The sequence below is a fragment of the Artemia franciscana genome, chromosome 11 (genome assembly GCF_032884065.1).
Source record: "Artemia franciscana chromosome 11, ASM3288406v1, whole genome shotgun sequence".
Taxonomy (NCBI): Eukaryota; Metazoa; Arthropoda; class Branchiopoda; order Anostraca; family Artemiidae; genus Artemia; species Artemia franciscana.
Window position 1 is genome coordinate 4,616,743 of NC_088873.1, and position 19,204 is coordinate 4,635,946.

The window sequence follows — 19,204 nt, forward strand, 5'->3', positions numbered from 1 at the left end:
AGTTAAATTCAAACAAAGCTTAGATAGGAGATTAATGAATTCATTGTCAATGCCATGCTTGAGTATAACCTTCATAAGTCGTGGTTTTGAATTACCTAGAACGGAAAATTAATTTCTTTTTTCATGTAGTTTCTTCACTGTCAAGATGACAACTAATGACCTTTTTTTTACTATTCATGAGTAGATATACAGTAATTTTAGTGTCCGAAAAAATCCATGACCACACATAAATCCTTGGGCGTGTTTAATTTGAGATCCAATAGAATATAGCCAGGGGATTTATTTGTAGCTTCCTCATATTTTTTATGATGCGACCGGATCCTGAATAACTGTAACATCTCCTGAGACCATTCGACAATGGATTCAGCTAAACAATCAAAGATCAATCATCAACCACGAGTTTGGTCAAATAATGTTGAACACTTCAAGTTCCCTTATCAATTTTATGTTTTGTGCAAGGGTCTTTATTCTACTATAGGACTTTTGCCAAACACTATAACCGTAATAGGGGTTTCTCAGGTTTTTAAAAGACATGTCATCACAATTTTGAATTACTTTGGTTGAAATTGTTGTTTCGCCAGAAATTGAAGGTCTGCAAAGAAATGATCTGAATGGAGTTTTAAATTGATAAATATTACTCTTCTCACTGTCAAAATACAACTGACCTAACCTCAATCTGTTGAATAAATACTAGAAAATTAAATACATATAATTTTCTTTAATATTTAAATAAACAAAATACACATTTCCATAACATAATAAACAACATTAAAAAAGCGCTTGTGAATTTAAAAAAAAACTTAAAAAGGAACTTACTCATGGCACCAACCGGATGGCCGGACACGACCGGATTCCCCAGAAGCCGTGACAGCCAATACGGCAGCTGGAAGGCATAGTGCCCGCTGCGGTAGGCCGGGCACAGGTTGATGGTCTTAAAGAAACATAAAATAGTGTAGTATTAAGCACTTTATAAAACAACATTTCCGACTTGTACAACAAATAAATAAATATAAACAAAATAAATATAAATAAATAAATATGGAAAAATTAAAACATGTTAAAACACAATCAAAACAAAATACTGAGCTGGAGACTGTCAGGACAGAGACTTTGGGGAAAGAAAAAAGGAATTCCTCCCACCAACTATAGAACTTTCCCCAGACTGAGACACCGTCTGTACTCTACACATACGGCTCAATCTGGAGTAAGGTAATGACCGTGTGGTAGTACTCTCCCACCGTCTGCGCGCCCATGGACTTTGTCTGATATAGTCGACATGGCATTTTTTTCAACTCGAAGTGTATACTTTTTAAATTTTAAAGATCGAATGTCCATGGCACTCGCTCTTGGAACTAAATAATTCTCTAAAGAATTTCTATAAACACTCATATTGAAATTTTCCTTTACAAAGTGTGTACGCGCCCCTTTGCAGACTTTTAATATCCTTATTGTGCTTTTGCACACGGTACACCTTCGGACCAGCAAGCAAACCGTGGGGTATCAAGTCACTCCCCGTTTCAGATCTTAAAAATAACATTATTTGGGACCTGCCACTTCAAAAGCCCCGTGTTAAAGGACTTGTACCAGTTGGTGTAGTCCAACCGACAAACAATGTGCTTACCATTTTCCAAATCGTTTAATAAATTTTTAGGTTTACCTTTAATTATAATGAATCGGTATTCCCATAATAATCTTGGACTTGTCCCTCCCCGGTTCTTGTAACTTGCACACAGTTTTTAAAATTCCGATTTGTTTTTTTTTGAAATTTTTAATGTGTCACTTCTTTTTTTATGTCACTTTTTTCTTACGTAAAAGGACCATACTGGACAAATTGATCAAGGACGATGTTAAATTCAGATCTAAAATGATTTGGGCACATTCTTCTAGGTCATCCAACAGTTCGGGGTAACGAACTGTAGTAAGGAGCGACCCGGCTCAATAGTAACCAAAACTCTAAAAAATGGATACCAATAGCTACATCAAAAGAATCGCATTTTAATGCTAATTTTAAATAAATAAGTTTCATCAAGTTTAGTCTTACCCATCGTATATAGAATCTTAACGAAAATCACACCATCAGATTCAGCGTATCAGAGAACCCTATTGTAGGAGTTTCAAGCTCCTATCTACAAAAATATAGAATTTTGAATTTTTTGCTAGAAGGCAGATCATGGATGCGTGTTTATTTGTTAGTTTGTTTTTTTGTTGTTTTTTTTCCCAGGGGTGATCGTATCGACCCAGTGGTCCTAGAATGTTGCGAGTGGGCTCATTCTAACAGAAATTAAAAGTCATAGTACCCTATTTAAGTGACCAAAATGATTGGAGGGCTCTTAGGCTCCCTCCCACGCTCTTTTTTATCCCAAAGTCAACGGATCAAAGTTTTGAGATAGCCATTTTGTTCAGCATAGACAAAAAAGATAATAACTATGTCTTTGGGACCTCCCACGCTAATTATTTTGCCAAATTAAACGGATAAAAATTCTGAGATAGCCATTTTATTCAGCGTGGTCGAAAAACCTTATAACTATGTCTTTGGGGACGACTTACTCCCCCACAGTCCCCGTGGAAGGGGCTACAAGTTACAAACTTTGACCAGTGCTTACATATAGTAATGGTTATTGGGAAGTGTACAGACGTTTTCAGGGGGATTTTTTGGTTGGGTGAGGGGTTGACAAGAGGGGGATATGTTGGGAACTTTCCATCGAGGAATTTGTCATGGGGGAAAAAAATTTCCATGAAGGGAGCGCTGGATTTTCTAGCATTATTTTTTAAAAAATGAAAAAATAAATATAAAAGTTTTTTCCACTGGAAGTAAGGAGCAGCATTAAAGCTTAAAACGAACAGAAATTATTACGCATATGAGGGGCTCACCTCCTCCTAATACCTCGTTCTTTACGCTTAAGTATTTTTAGTGATTTCTAAAGGTGAATAACGCTCTTTACGCAAAAGTATTTTTAGTGATTTCCTATCTAAGTGACCAAAATGATTGGAGAGCACTTAGGCTCCTTCCCACGCTCTTTTTTATCCCAAAGTCAACGGATCAAAGTTTTGAGATAGCCATTTTGAGATTTTGACCAGTGCTTACATATAGTAATGGTTATTGGGATGTGTACAGACGTTTTCAGGGGGATTTTTTGGTGCGGGGGATGGGTTGACAAAAGGGGGATATGTTGGGAACTTTCCATCGAGGAATTTGTCATGGGGGAAGAAAATTTCCATGAAGGGAACGCAGGATGTTCTAGCATTATTTAAAAAAAATGAAAAAATAAATATGAAAATGTTTTTCCACTGGAAGTAAGGAGCAGCATTAAAGCTTAAAACGAACAGAAATTATTACGCATATGAGGGGCTCACCACCTCCTAATACCTCGCTCTTAACGCTAAAGTATTTTTAGTGATTTCAACTATTTATTCTACGGCTTTTGTGATTCAGGGGTCATTCTTGATGAATTGGGACAAAATTTAATCTTTAGTGTAAAGAGCGAGGTACTGACGAGGGGGTGAACCCCTAATATATGTAATAAAAACATGAGTTTACAAAAGTGCGTTACGTAAGCTAATTTATAGGTTACATTTATCTTTTACTAATAAAAACATTCGTAAAAAATTAAAAGTTCTAGTTGCCTTTTTAAGTAACCAAAAAATCGCAGGGCAACTAGGCTTCCTCCACCGTTCCCTTTTTTCTCAAAATCATTCGATCAAAACTATGAGAAAGCCATTTAGTCAAAAAAATAAACTTGCAAATTTCGTGTTAATTATTCCTCTGCTGAGAGCCAAAATCAAAACATGCATTGATTCAAAAACGTTCAGAAATTAAATAAAAAAAAAAAAAGTTTTTTTTAGCTAAAAGTAAGGAGCGACATTAAAACTTAAAACTAACAGGAATTACTTCGTATATGAAAGGGGCTGCTTCTTCATCAACGCCCCACTCTTTACGCTAAAGTTTTTTACTGTTTTAAAAAGCAGAGCTCAAAAGCACATAGGACTGTGCTATGTGTCCCCGTATAAATACTGTATAAATCTAATTAAATACCGTACAAATCCGTATAAATACTGCCACTTGTGAAAGAATTAAATGCTTCTCCGAACTCAGCCTTTAAGACACAATATTGCACAAAGCAGAATTGGCCAAATTGATATCAGTCAATATAGGGATTGAGGCAGTCCCACTATGTCCTGCTTCCCCCATACAACTGTCACTGTGCGGTGTGGGCACCTGTTTTTCCAGCACCCTGCAGACCTTGCTAGATGGAACTTCGTTTAATAGACTGTGTAAAAATTCTGCATCGAGGCCGAGATCAAACATGAAACTATCTAAATGAAAGTTGGAAGGTATAATAATTAGGCTCACCCCCACACTAAAAAACCCCTTGCGATCACTTTTCTGTGGTTTTGTCTATGAATTATCGCGAAATGGCGATGGTAACACCGATATAGGAATCTAGAAAATAATATGAGCTTATTAGCTTATTGATTCCTCGTGAATCCATACTGAAAAAGAATTTATAATAGTCCTAAAGAAAACAAAGTAGTTTGAAAATTCTTTGAGTGGGCAAAGTGACCCTTCGAATTTATTCAGACCACACTACCAAACTGAAAGTGTAATGACCAGAAATTATACCATACATGGACCCAAATTGACCCGTTGCATCGTAAGACCCCTCTCCCGCTACCAGTTCTGAATTTTAGAGTCAGAAATTATCTATAGATAAGGGGTAAGCTACCCCCTGACTCTTAAATTCTATTATTAAGCTTGAAGCAAGGCTCTATTTTAGTATCCCTTCCCAAGGTTCCCTCTTGAAATTAAGAATGATAAAAATACATACGGAGGGTATATGGCGTCCGTTGGTGCCTCTTTTTTCCTCAATGAAATTTGCTAGCAAATCATCCATTAATTTATTAAAATCATCATTGGCTGCCTGAAAAAAGAGCGACAATTGGTATCCTTGAAACACTTTTGATTTAAAGCTGCAAAGGACTATTCTATTACCCTGAAAAAAGAGTATACATTAAGCTGCAAAAGAAGAAAATTAATAGAAGAATTAGGGGTCCTCATTTCCCCCTCTCCGAAAAATTTTCAGCAGTAAAACGCTAAGTTTTTGAAATTCAGGATGTTAAAAACACTTTACTTTCAAAACCCTACTAATAACAAAAGGAATGGATGATATTCAGAATCATGAAGATCTTAGCTATTTCCCTCTTTATAAAAATGAAAGGAGTGTCTTATTATTAGCTATTTCTTTCTTATGAGCAAGGGGGTCTTCAATCCCCCTCTAAAAAACTGTAGTGAGGGCCCCGTTTGTTCAGCTAAAGAGAATGCGTTACTTTTTAAAGAGGGGAGGTAGCATCAATGTTCTAATAGATTGAGAACTTTACCGCGCATAAAAATTTATTTTTGAGCGTGAAAGCCCGGTGAAAAGTCCCTCAAAGCCCCCTCAACCCCAGAAAAAAAGTATCAAGAGGGGGCCATTAATATCCCAAAACGAATGGATTTTTTTAGAACCAGCAGGATCCTAGTTTCCCATGCTGAAAAATTAACCCTTAAAAAAATGTCAATAATTTTACTTACATGTAGATCAGCATATTGCATGAAAGACGAGTTCTCCTCATGCTGGAAGGTTGAAGGAGATGCAATCTCATTGTTTTGTTGCGCGGTCGTGGAAGGGCCGGTATTCTAGCTATACATGGTGACCACTGGTCTTGAAGGGCCCGTAGTGGGGACAACATCTTCGTTTGCCCTTACCATCTTTGCTGGTGTGGGTATTGGCCCGAATTTTTCTTAAATAGAAATAAATTTTAGTTTTAATGAAATAAGAATAAACATATCTTACTTTCAACACGTCCCCCATTAAATTTAACTGTAATAAATTATCTCCCTTTTCCCACATACCCCTAGGGCCTGCCTACTTTTCCCCTTCTATATTATTATAAGAAACCTTTCGTCAAATCCTTATCTGCTCTCCATCTTAAATTGTCTACTCTATATGCAAGTATTTAAGCTTAAAATTATTCTTTGAGCGGTTAAACATGAAAAATATGAAAGGCAAAGAAAAATGGTTTAAAGAATTTGTCATTATTCCACTGCCTTAGAAATTTTTCTGAGACAAAAAATTTCAGAGCAATAATCTTAGATCAATGTCACAATGGGATAATCAAAGAGAATACAGGGCCTTGTTTGGATCCCAAATACACTGATTTGTAGTTATTTCCTTAAAGAGTGATAAAATGTGTTGATGCATCTTTTAAAATAGCTCTCCAGAACCCGTCTCTGAAAGTCTCATTTCCCACGCCTAATACCATTTTTCAAGATAGCAAAAAGTATTTATGGTACTCTTCTTATAACAAGCAACATTTTATGAGAAATATGTATAATAGACTGCGCTAGAGGAAAAAGCCACCGAATTAGTAAACCTTTAGTATGTAGCCTAGGGTTACACCTTGCCCTGTTAAGGGAGGACGAACGTCACATAATAATTCTTTATTATAATCAAAACTTTTCCTGATTAACCTATTTTTATTTACGACAAAGGAATACTATGATACACTCTTGTCATTTAACGTATGGATAGGTTACATTTTTTGGAGTTTTTAGCGCAAAAATTCAATTCAACCTTTGTCTCTTAATCTTAGCGAAAATACTGCGTTTTTCCATTGAAATGTCGTTCCCTTTTCATAATTGGACTTTAGCGCACAATGCAGGTGTTATAGGCGCTCCTTTTTCACTATTAAACAACGACTAATATAAATAATAATAATAACGAGGGCGTTTTTGCCCTCCTTGGAGAATAAATGTTGACCACTTAAATTGGAACTAGTCAGAATTTAGGTCACCCCCCTCAAAAATCAAGGATTTAGTGTAGTGAAGATATAGCTTTTCATATCATTTTAGGCTAAAATTCAACTATTTTAGATATTTAATTTTCAAGATGAAAGCAGATGGTATACGCAAGCCTTTTCGTCCAACTATTTAAGCATAAGCTAGTTGATAGCTGCTCACGGTAAATAAGGCCTAATTTGAAATACACCCTACTCATGAGGGTTAATAATTAATTTGGCTTAAAAACATCTATCAGGTTAGCAATAAAGCATTTTTTGAATAGAGAATAAAATTTAGAATAAATCTTTATGACGGAAGAAAATCAGATTATCATACCTCCAACAGAACTTTTTTGGGGGGAGGGGAGTTGGGGTTTTAATTCTATTCTAATATAGGGAGCCACTTGAGCTCAAATTTGGGTATGCCCACCCTATTTTTGGGGTATGGGAAAGGTATATAAATGGAGACTCACGAGCACAAAAGCAGAGGTCCGCTCCTTTTTTAAATATTTGGTAGAAATCATTTTTTAAATTGATTTGCACGTTCAATATCTTGTGTAAGACTGATGAAGAAGCTCGTCCGAGACCGGGTTTTATCCCCCCGAGAATAAAGGAAATTACCTTAGTGAACAAACCCTCTTACGTAACAATCATAAGTAAACAATATCTATTACGTAAAAAAAAGAAATTATTTGCACAAGTAAACAAACCCTATTACAAAACAACCAAAGGAACCATTTGCAAAAGTAAACAAACCTCTAGCATGTAATACCAAAAGTAAACAATCCCTATTACGTAACAACCAAAAGTAAACATTCTCTATTACGTAATTAACACCTGAATATCTTAGAAAACATTCCCTACTACGTAACATGCACCTGCATGTTGTCGTGAGGGGGTCGCCGTTAAACTTTTTCGACATCAAATCAATAAAGGAAGAAAGGAATAGCGGCTACAGGCCTCATAAAAACCAGTGAGAGGATAGTACTCATATATCATCAATTTAAGTATTGGCCCAAAGAAAAACAACAAATCACTTGATACGGGGTAACCACATATAGAACAAATATTAAGCAAACAAAACTGTTAACAGAACAAAAGAAAAAAGGAAATAAAACAAAATACTGGAACCAATCTCTAATTATGCAAAAAAAAATGGAACAACAAAAACATCAATGAAGCAAGACCCAAAAGAAACTTTTAATTTTTACTCTTAAATAAACCAACATCCTCCGCCACTCGAGTGCTACCTTGAAGAAATATCGATCCTTGGGACATGAAATCCGACCGAAAAACCAGCTCTTGTTCTACTTACGTGTTCAGTGACTAGATTACCAGCATTGCGGAAACTGTAACTATTAAGTTATCCATTTTCTCAATAAAAAACCCTTAAATACCTCAGGACTGACAGAATTCCGAAACTGATACGAGAATATTCATTACATAAAAGAGCTATGTTTATTCCAACTATTCAAAAACTTATTAAAATTCAAGCAATTACAATCGAAAGGCTGCTTATTATCTCGCCAAGGATCTCACTAGGTAGATAGTTCTGCTATTTATTACTACCCTCATGACTAAAAAGGAGAATTAAGAGATGTCATTAGTATTGTCGAGACGGTTAACATAGATGGCTATTAATTTAACAAAAAAATATATTTCACAAGACGATTTTTGAGAATAACATTTAAAGGCTAAAAAGCTTTTTCATGTTATCGTGAACCTGAGACTAATGATATTTGATGAGGTACAGAAGACAAAATAACTGGAGGGGAAATTTGGCATTTAATTTACCCTCTGTGTCTATACCTTTGAAGTACCAAGGACAGTGGAAGCGAAGCATGATTGTTTTTATTGGTTTAATATAAATATGTAAAATCATATATATCTTTAAAAATTAGGAAAAATTGGGTATTAATTTTTTTGCGGAAAATACTTCAATGTGTGTTATTCAGTTTTGGTAGTGCGACAACATCTTCAACCATATTTTTTCATTTGATGAAAACCATATTTGTGCAAACAAGAGCTTCGATATTTTTAAGAGCATATGCTGTCTTTAATCATAATTTATCTATTATTTAATTAATTATTAGATTATTATTATTCTTATCTTATCATTTAATAATTTAGTTTGGTTGTCCAAATTAGTTTGGTTAAACTTTTTTCAATACTCTTACCTACTTGGATATATATTTGACAGGACCGAGATGTATCCAGGGGATTGAGGTCTTGGGGCCCGCCCCCTGAAAGCATACATTTTCTTGAATTACTTTCTAATAATTACTTAAATTATCGAATAAAGTGTAAAGTTTTGTGTTTTATTATTGCCCCTCCTCAATTTTTCATAACTGCCCCTCCCCGGAAACTTATATATGCCTGCCTAATCCAGGTATACATGGTAGGTCACTAGACTTCGAGCAAAAATGAACTTCATCAGTATCAAAAAGTTTTCGAATTAAATATGTAGTTTATCATCCAGTAATCACAGTTTCTTCTGGAGATTAAATATAGAAAAAACAAGTTTTTTCAATTGAAAGTAAGGAGCAACATCAAAACTTAACACAAACAGAAACTATTACGTATATTAGGAGAGTTGCTCCTCCTCAACAACTTGCTCTTTACGCTAAAATTTTTTAGTACTTTTAAAAAAAGCTTCTTATTATTCTAATTAAAAGAACACACTGTTTCAGCAGTTGTTCTTAAAGAATTAAGATGGAATTCAAAGTTTAGCGGAAAGAGCAAGGTGTTGAGGAGGAGCAACTCTTCTCACATACTTCATAATGTCTGATCGTTTTCATGTATAGTGTTGCACCTTACTTTCAGTTGAAAAAACTTGTTATTTCTGTTTAATTTCTGATCTTTTTTTTAAATATTGCCAGGAAATCTGGCTACACTTCCTCGGAAAAATTCCCACGGATTTATCTCTTGACCATTCAATCCTGGTGGAAAGTTACCCCGGTCAATCACCCTTAACATCACCATGCATAAAAGTAAATCAGCAAAGAGAAAGTAAGACACAATTAAGAAGTTCGTATAGGAATTCTGGCAAATTCTAGTGTAAAATTTCCCTTGAAAAATTCACCCCCTGAAAACTTCCCTCCACAGGGAAAATCATCCCTTTGGAAAATCCCTCCAGTGAAAAATCCCATCAATAGAAAATCCCATCAGTAGAAAATTTGCTCCCTTCACCCGAAAAATGTATACATACTTCCCAATAACAAATACTATTTGTAAACAATGGCCAAATTTTGTAACTTGAAGACCCTTCCTCAGGGGCTGTGGGGGTTTTGATATCTCCAAAGACGTAATTATTCGGCCTTTCAATGATTCTGAAAAAATGGTTATCTCAAAATTTTTACGAGACGATTTTTAGAAAAAAATGGCATGGGAGGGGGCCTAGTTGCCCTCTCATTTTTTGGTCACTTCTGGAACAAGAACTTTAAATTTCCGTTCGAATAAGCCCCCTTGCGATATTCTAGGACCGCTTGGTTGATACAATCACCCCTGAAAAAAAAAATAAAAAATAAACACGCATGCTTTATCTTTTTTATGGCAAAACGTACAAAATTCCACATTTTTGCAGATAAAAGCTTGAAGCCTCTGCAATAGGGTTTTCTTAGGATTGTGTGATTTCTAGTAAGATTCGATGACTTTTAAGGGGTTCCCTCCCCTTCGAAAATCAGTTAAATTTTGCCACGCTCGGAATCTGCGAGGGGTAAGACTAAACTTAATTAAATTAATATATTTGAAGTCAGCATAGAAAGCCGATTGTTTTAATGTATCTATTAGGATCAGAGTTCCGTTTTTTAGAGTTTCGTTTTCTGTTGAGCCGGGTCGCTCCTTACAAACAGTTCGTTACCACGAATTGTTTGTAAAATATACCTTGTATCCATTGATAACGAATAGTATTGAACATGCATTAATCATCTTTTCCTCTTTCAGTGACAATTTGAGATATGGCGTTGCTTTTTCTCGACAATTCGTTGATGCTCCAGAGCGAACACTAAAGCAGCAAAAAGTCAAAGAAAAAGTATTTAAATACGCTAGAAACCTGATGAATTTACATAATAATGAAGCAGGAAGAAGGGTAAGAATCCAAAGCAAAAACTGACTTTCAAATACTCGCTTATAAAAGCATGTATCTGGTTCTTGATTTGAGTCGTGAGTTGTCAGAGTTGGTGGTTTTAGTAAATACTGAGTTAACTGAAGCCTTTAAATATTTATACACCAATTGATAAGAAAATCGAAAACTAAAAACTCTCTATTCACTTTTTTGTGGCTGAGTTTTTTTTTTCAGGTTATAACTCTTTGAAAAGTGATCTATTTATAGATAATTCTAGTAAGCGGGGGTTTTTGTAAATATATAAACAAATAAAAGATGTATCGCAATAGCTATGGTAAACATTTTTCGAAGGATGTCGAATTATTTCTTATTTTATGTAAGAAATGAAATTTTTTTGAAAAAGATCTATAGGAAAAGGATTATTATTTCAATATAAACTTTGAAAATAAGCAATACTCTGGACATACTACTACTACTACTACTACTAATAACTCACTGCAGCACCAAGCCGCCTGAGGCCAACACAGCTACGCACGCTCCTCCTCCAACCTAATCTATTTAAAGCCTCCCTCTTTACACCCTCCCAGGAAGTTCCCATTTCCTTTAAATCCTTATTTATGACATCCTCCCAACCCAGACAAGGACGACCTGCTTTCCGTGTAGCCCCAGACGGTTGGCCAAAAAGGACAATCTTCGGTAATCTGTCATCCTTCATCCGTAGAACGTGGCCTAGCCATCTCAACCTTTCTTTCATTATAGCCCCAGAAAGCGGGATTGAACCACACTTTTCGTACAACCTACTGTTTGAAATACGGTCAGTCAGCCGGGTACCCAGAACAATCCGTAGGCAATTTCTCTGGAAAACATCTAGTAAATTTTCATCTGCTTTTCGGAGTGTCCATGCTTCAGAGCCATATTTGACCACTGTCATCACTGTAGCTTCCAATATTCTAATCTTGGTTTGTAGGCTTATCTTTCTATTCTTCCAAACTTTTTTTAACTGTGAAAAAACACCCTGAGCTTTAGCTATTCTACTTTTAACATCTTCACTGCTCCCACCATCTTTACTAATAATACTACCAAGGTAACTGAAGCTCCCAACCTGATCAATCTTTTCGTTACCTAAGGTCACCTGTTCATCTTCACTTATTCCTAACCTTAGTGACTTAGTCTTCTTAACATTAATTTTCAAGCCTATTTTAGCACCCTGAACTCGTAAAACCTCTAAAAATTCATTCATTTTGCTCACACTTTCATCTAATATGCTTAAATCATCAGCATAATCTAAGTCCAGGAGCGTTCTTCCTCCCCATTTGATTCCATGGTCTCCAATTGCCTTTCCTGTGCTCCTTAAGACGAAGTCCATCAAAATGATCCATATAAAGGGGGATAGAACACAACCCTGCTTAACTCCTGATTTAATACAAAACCAGTTGCTAACCTCATTTCCTACCTTAACCGCAGCAGTATTATTCTCGTACATAGCGCAAATCACTTTAATGTATTTTTCTGGTATACCATATAACGATAAGACCTTTGTTAACGCTGTTCTATCAACAGAATCGAAAGCTTGCTCATAATCGATAAAACTAAGGACCAAAGGTGTTTGACAACGAAGGGACTTCTCAATTATTAACCTAAGAGTGAAAACATGGTCGACACATCCTCTACCTTTTCTAAAACCGCATTGTTCTTCCCTTAAAACTTTGTCTACAGCATGTCTCAGTCTAAAAAGTATCATATTACTCAGTAATTTGCTACCTACAGAGACCAGACTAATGCCTCGATAATTCCGACATTCACTCTTGTCACCTTTCTTATACAGTGGTTTAATTAAGGTTTTCCTAAAATCATTGGGTACTTCCCCTTTTTCAAAAATCATGTTCATAATCTTCAGTAGCTTATTCCTAACCTCAGAGCCACCATATTTAAGGAACTCATTAATCATACTATCAGCACCTGGGGCCTTATTATTTTTTAATCCTTCTAGTACTGTCGCTAATTCTTCCTCACTAAACAAATCTTCCTTCACATCCAAGGTATCACAAACTTTTTCATTTTCATCTATATCTTTTCCTGCAACTGTATCTCGGTTTAGCACATTCTCAAAATGTTCCACCCATCTTTCTTTAACTTTTTCCTTATCACTAATTGTGACCCCATTTCTATCTTTAACTGGGACTAGTCCGGATCGGCTACTCCCTTTCAATTTATTAACATGCCAGTATAATATTTTACTATTATGCCGTCTAGCCGCATCTTCCAGATCCTCAGCAATTTTATCCATCGCCTCCATTTCACATCTCCTTAGTTCATATTTTAATGCTTTCTCCACTTTCTTTACATTCCTTTTGTTTTCATACGACCTATCGCTCAGATAATTCTTATACAAACCCCTTCTACTCTCTATTAAACCTAAAGCTTTTTCACTAATATTCCTAGTTGCTGTCTTAGCACTCTTCCCTAGGACACCATCAGCAACTTCACAAATTGTTTTTCTGAAATTATTCCATCCATCTTCCACATTGTCAAATTTTAAACCCTCAAGTTTAGTACTCAACTGTTCCTGGAATTTTTTTCTCAAATTTTCATCCTGAAGTGTACCAACATCATAACTTCCCGGGAGGGAGTTACTCTTCCGAAATTTCAGCTTTAAATTAACCTTAGACACTACTAGATGGTGATCTTTACTTTTAACATCAATAACGGCACTCCTATACACCCTAGTATCTTGTATTGATCCTGCTAGTCTTCTGTTTACAATAACATAATCAATAAGGTTTGCTGTCTTACCATCACGTGAATACCATGTCAACTTATGGGCCATTTTGTGACCAAACACCGTATTGGTTATAACTAGGTTGTTATACCTACAAAATTGCAAAAGCCTATAGCCATTACTGTTTTCTTTTCCTACACCAAAATTACCTAGGCTAGGATACCATCTATCCCTATTTCTACCAACCTGGGCATTAAAATCTCCTAGCAAAAACACCATATTTCTACCTGGTACCCTGTCTATTTGCTCCTGTAACTGTAAGTAAAATTCATCTGAGTCACTAGTATCTCCATCAGTTGGTTCAATGGGGGCATATACTACTATAACTGATACCCTAAACTTTTTAGTCATAAAATGAGCAATTAGTATTCTATTATTAATACCTTCCCAGCCTAAACAAGACTTAGCAGCTTCCTTATTCATCATGAGCCCTACTCCCTGTCTATGTACCCCATCCTTCCTTCCTGAGTAAACAAATTCTATGTCACCTAATTTCATGCTTCCTACCCCTGGGATATGAGTTTCTGAAACTCCTAATAAATCCAGTTCAAACCGTCTGAATTCGTCAGTCAAAATGTCGATGCGATAGTCATTTTTTAACGTCGTAACATTCCAAGTTCCAATTTTCATGTTCTTTAAATCTTTGAAATTATTTTGGCCTCAAGAAAAGCAGTGATCCCGGATACCAGTGCAGGATGGGGACCAACATATCTTCTCAAGTCTACACCGAAGCGCTTAAGCCAGCTTAGAACCGGACAGCAAGAAGTCCCTGGGACCTCCAGTAAGTTGGAGGCTTTGTGCAATCCTGGGCCCATCTTGGTCACAACATGGTTTTCAGCACTTGGCGATGCTCTTCTATCAACAAGAGTCGAAATCCTGCACAGACAGTCCCAAGCCTATTACCTCCGACTCATTATATATTCATGCCTACAAATATTATGCTACTACGGGGAGGCAGCCCATAGTAGATAAATTAGCTAGGAAGAGGTTTTTCAGCCCGAAAACGCCCATCAAAACAAACCAAGCCCAGAAAATTATCCAATAATCAGAATCCCGTACGAGTGCTGTGTTGTTTACTAGGCTATAATTTCCTCGAGGGGCGCCACTCCTCAAGTGGGAAAAATTGACCGCAAGTTTCCCAGTCTTGCAGGTACCCCGAAAGGGTCGAGGCAGCCCTTTACAGAGGCCGTTGTCCATAAATCTGGATCTTACGCCCTGCCGCAGTTGTCATCGCGAAAAAGCAATGACTCGATGGTTTAGAATTGTCCTAGATCATCTGGACCAAATAAAGAATATATAGGCCCTAATCTTCTCCTCCAAATGTTCTAGCATGAATTGTCTACGTTTTAGTCTCTACGTTTAGCAATCAATCAAATTGTTGTCTACTGCGCAATAGCGTGGACTTGCGTAAAAGAGCAATGCCTATCAATTATTTAATTTTTTCTGACCCTATAAAAAAATGAACAATCATAAAATCTGAGAGGAATCTTATTCTACTGTAAGTTCTGAGATATAAAGCCTTTTTAACAGTGAAATCAATGGGGGTGGGGGGCTAATACCCCTAGTTTCTTTGCCCATATCCCCTGTATTTTGAAAAATAACTTTTTGGGACGACAACCTCACCACACTAAGATAATAAACCATACATTTCCGTCCCTAATTTTTTTGGATAGACGGGGCTGCTTGTTGATTAACGAAGGTGATAAGAAATTAACCAAGTACGATTCTAAGATGATTATTTTGAAAAAAAAAGTGTCAAATAAATATTTTCTAGGTTTGACATAGTGATCACAGCACAAAAGGCAAAGGCTCCAAAACTAAAAACAGAAAACATGCACTTTAATAATTGTTATTCTAAGACCTACACAACAAAACATTATTCCAAATGGTTGTGTGTTTAGGTAGAATTTGAGCATATATTTCGGATGTGAGCTACTGCAAGCGGCTTGTATGTGCAGTGAGTTATAATAGTAACAATAGCAGCAATATTGTTCAAGCGGTAAGAGTCAAGTGGTTAGCTTATTCAAGTGGTAAACTCTGACCTAATAAGGCTATCATCACTCTAAAATTAACTGACTCAGCTAGAGCATATTCACTGTTGCTACCAGTAGTGAGTACAACAGAGTAACCATCGACTCAAAAAGCTCCGCTATGAATCCTTCAATCACACAAACCGAAATTTTTATTAAGACTGTGATTTCAGCTTATATTATGTATTCACATTCCTATTAAAGAAGAAGAAAAATAAATAAGGATGGAGAAGGTCACAGGGTGATGAATTCAGTAGCTGAGCTCTGACCTTTTCAAGCAAACAGGCTTAGAAATTTCAGGTTTAGATGGGCTCCAACAATTACTACTTCCTTTATTACTATTAGCAGCGCGATTTAGTATTATCAACAACAAAAATAGTTGTAGAAGCAGCAACTGTTCTCGTATTAGTAGACGTAGTAGAGTAGTGGAAGCCTAATTTCCTCTTTCAAAAACCAAGAATTTTAAGTCAATATCAAAGATCTTATGTTTTAACGGAAAAAAAGATGTAATGAAAATTGACGAACAATAACCGGTTATATTTTTAAATGATCGTATATTCTAATTCAGCACTTAAGCATCAATAGTGATCGCCATGGAAGGAAAGAGATCTACCATACTCCATGTGTATCATGCACATTACCATTATCCTTCCTTCCTAATACACCCCCCAATCCTTCCTAATACAAGACTTAATACACGTAGAGCTCCAAATACCCTACTTGACTTGTGTCCCCAAATGTTGACAATGAGGTACAAAAATTCTTTCGTTTCCTATTTTGTTTCGCAATTTAATAATTGATTTAACTTTGTAACTATGTTTATCCCTTAACATTTATTTTATCATTGTAATTGTTCTGACGTGCTTATGCTAGCTTGTGTGCTATTTTAGCCAGTAAATCATATTCTATTCTATTATTCTCAATCTGATATCTCGTCTTTGCAAATCCAAAGAAAAAAATGAAATATATGCATAATCACACTAATGATGATAATGCAGCAAAATATGATCTTTAGATTACTGGTTATATAACCGATATATTCCGGTTTAGATAACCGGAAGGAAAGAGATCTACCTTACTCCATATGTATCATGCACATTACCATTATTCTCAATCTGATATCACGTCTTTGCAAATCCAAAGAGAAAAAAAAAATGAAATAAATACATAATCGCACTAATGATGATATTTTAGCAAATTATGACCTTTAGATTACCGGTTATATAACCGATATATTCCGGTTTAGATAACCGGCAAGATAACCGGATGGAAACAGATCTACCTTACTCCATATTTATCATGCACATTACCATTATTCTCAATCTGATATCACGTCTTTTCAAATCCAAAGAGAAAAAAAAAATGAAATAAATACATAATCGCACTAATGATGATAATGTAGCAAAATATGACCTTTAGATTACCTGCTATATAACCGATATATTCCGGTTTAGATAACCGGTTAAATAACCGGAAGGAAAGAGATCTACCTTACTTCATATATATCATGCACATTACCATTATTCTCAATCTGATATCACGTCTTTGCAAATGCAAAGAAAAAATGAAATAAATACATAATCGCACTAATGATAATAATGTAGCAAAACATGATCTTCAGATTTTCTGCGAGTTAAGTCTGACTGAATTTGAAGATTTATCTCTGATGTTACTGCAGTAAAGACCTGCGGTAATTTGTCACATGATCTCTGAATTGGCCAGAATATTAAAAAAATTGAACCACGTATGTCGAAGAATTCGGAAAGTAAAATCTATCATTCATATGGTATAGTTCGAAGTTCCAAATTTAGTTTTTCTTGCGATACCTTATTCTAGCCCTTATTGAGAGCCCTCCTTGAAAGGATTTGTAATAAAGTAGCCATACTACTGACGTCGAGTGTCATTTTCTTGAAATCTTATTGAATATGATCGTCTTAGAATGAACATTGCCTTTTCCGAGCACTCCGAACCTTTGTGAGCTTAACACTCACATGTACCGTAAATAAACGGGCCTTGACTAGCAAAACATTTTTTTATGCCTTTAAGTTGTTGCTATTGTTTCAAAAGCTCTGCTTGTTTTTAATGCGCCCCAAGTCCCATCTTTTTCCCATAAGACATCACAAATTAATACATATACACTTATGCGCAAATGATCAATTTTTATTGAATTTCCCTCAAGAGGTGTCAAAAAACCTCAAAGTGAAGAGAAGACCTCGAAATTAGGAATAATGAGTAAAACAAAGTACTACTGTTACTGTTGTTTACCTAGCAGTTTTCCTACGAAAAGTAGTAGGGTAGTAGCACATTGCTGCTTTTGGGATAACATCAACATTCATTATTGTTCTTACAACTCTGGCTCGTACACAACAAATTCAGCCAATAGCTGTTGCGCTGTTTTTATTGGTTTCAAAATCTGGCATAGGAACAAAGGATAGAACAATGGGTAAAAAAGGCGGGGTTATCTGACTTCTCATTCTGGCACTGCGGTTTAAGGAATAAAAGAACTAAATGACAATATAGGTTGAAGAAATAACCTAAACGAATGAAAGCTTTTAATTCAATTGATTAATTGATAGAATAATTGATTTAATTAGTTAAGCAAAGCTTTTTAACACAGAAGCATAGAAGATTAATCTTTCTTTTTTCTTCTTGAATCAACCTAATGTTAAACGAGCCATAATTGTGTATTTTTTTTTTTCAAAAATGGCAGTATAGTTTTTTATGAAAATTGTCCAAATTTCCTTCTCCAGTGTAAAAAAACAACAACAATCTATATAGGTCACAACTTTGGGAAAATTCGTTTATGCCCATAATTTTGGAAAATATTTTTCATTTGAATGGCGTCATGAATACTTGGAATATTTATTATAAAATTTTCTGAAGATTATTGTATGTTTAAATATCTCAAAGAGCACATTACAATTGAATTTGATTATCGATATTGCAGTGACATAAACTTGCAAAAAGTTTGCCGAATAAAACCACAGATGATTTAACTTATTTCATGAAAGAGATTAAAATGGTGTCATTCTTTTCACCAAGAGAAGGTCGTTCTGGTGGTACCCCAGCCCAATTTCTGTAGAATCCGAGACCACGAGAAGAAATTGATCTGGTACTTATATATTGTTGCGACCCCGCTCAAGAAGTGAATTTAGGTTAATTCTAATGAAATTTAACATCATATGATGAAAATATTAATACTTTATTAAAAAATTATGGAAACTACGATATAAAAAGCAGGCCACCCAGAACGCATTAGATAACATACATAATATAACCTAACTATAATACTAACTCTATATATTAAATATTTAATTCAAATATACCTACAGCGTAGTTTTTCCGCTGAGCCTAAGCTAATTGTCTCCGATTACAGACAGCTACTGCGGTTATTCTCCAGTCTATTCGGATCAATGATTTGAGTGTGTTCGCTATAATGCATAATATTATAGACATAGAAAAGACATTGGTCTTTTCTTTTCGCTAAAGACCAAATGTAATAAATCTCAGTAGTAA

The 19,204-nt window shown here is 35.5% G+C and overlaps 1 protein-coding gene across 2 annotated transcripts in view; it reads left to right on the plus strand.

Annotated features, from left to right (window-relative positions):
- Positions 1 to 19,204, plus strand: part of LOC136032707 (protein Wnt-4-like) — a 171,363-nt gene that overhangs the window by 115,452 nt on the left and 36,707 nt on the right. For both annotated transcript variants that reach the window (XM_065713011.1, XM_065713012.1), the window contains exon 5: positions 10,759 to 10,903. In XM_065713011.1, coding sequence (XP_065569083.1) covers positions 10,759 to 10,903 — 145 coding nt within the window. The remainder of the gene's footprint in view (positions 1 to 10,758; positions 10,904 to 19,204) is intronic.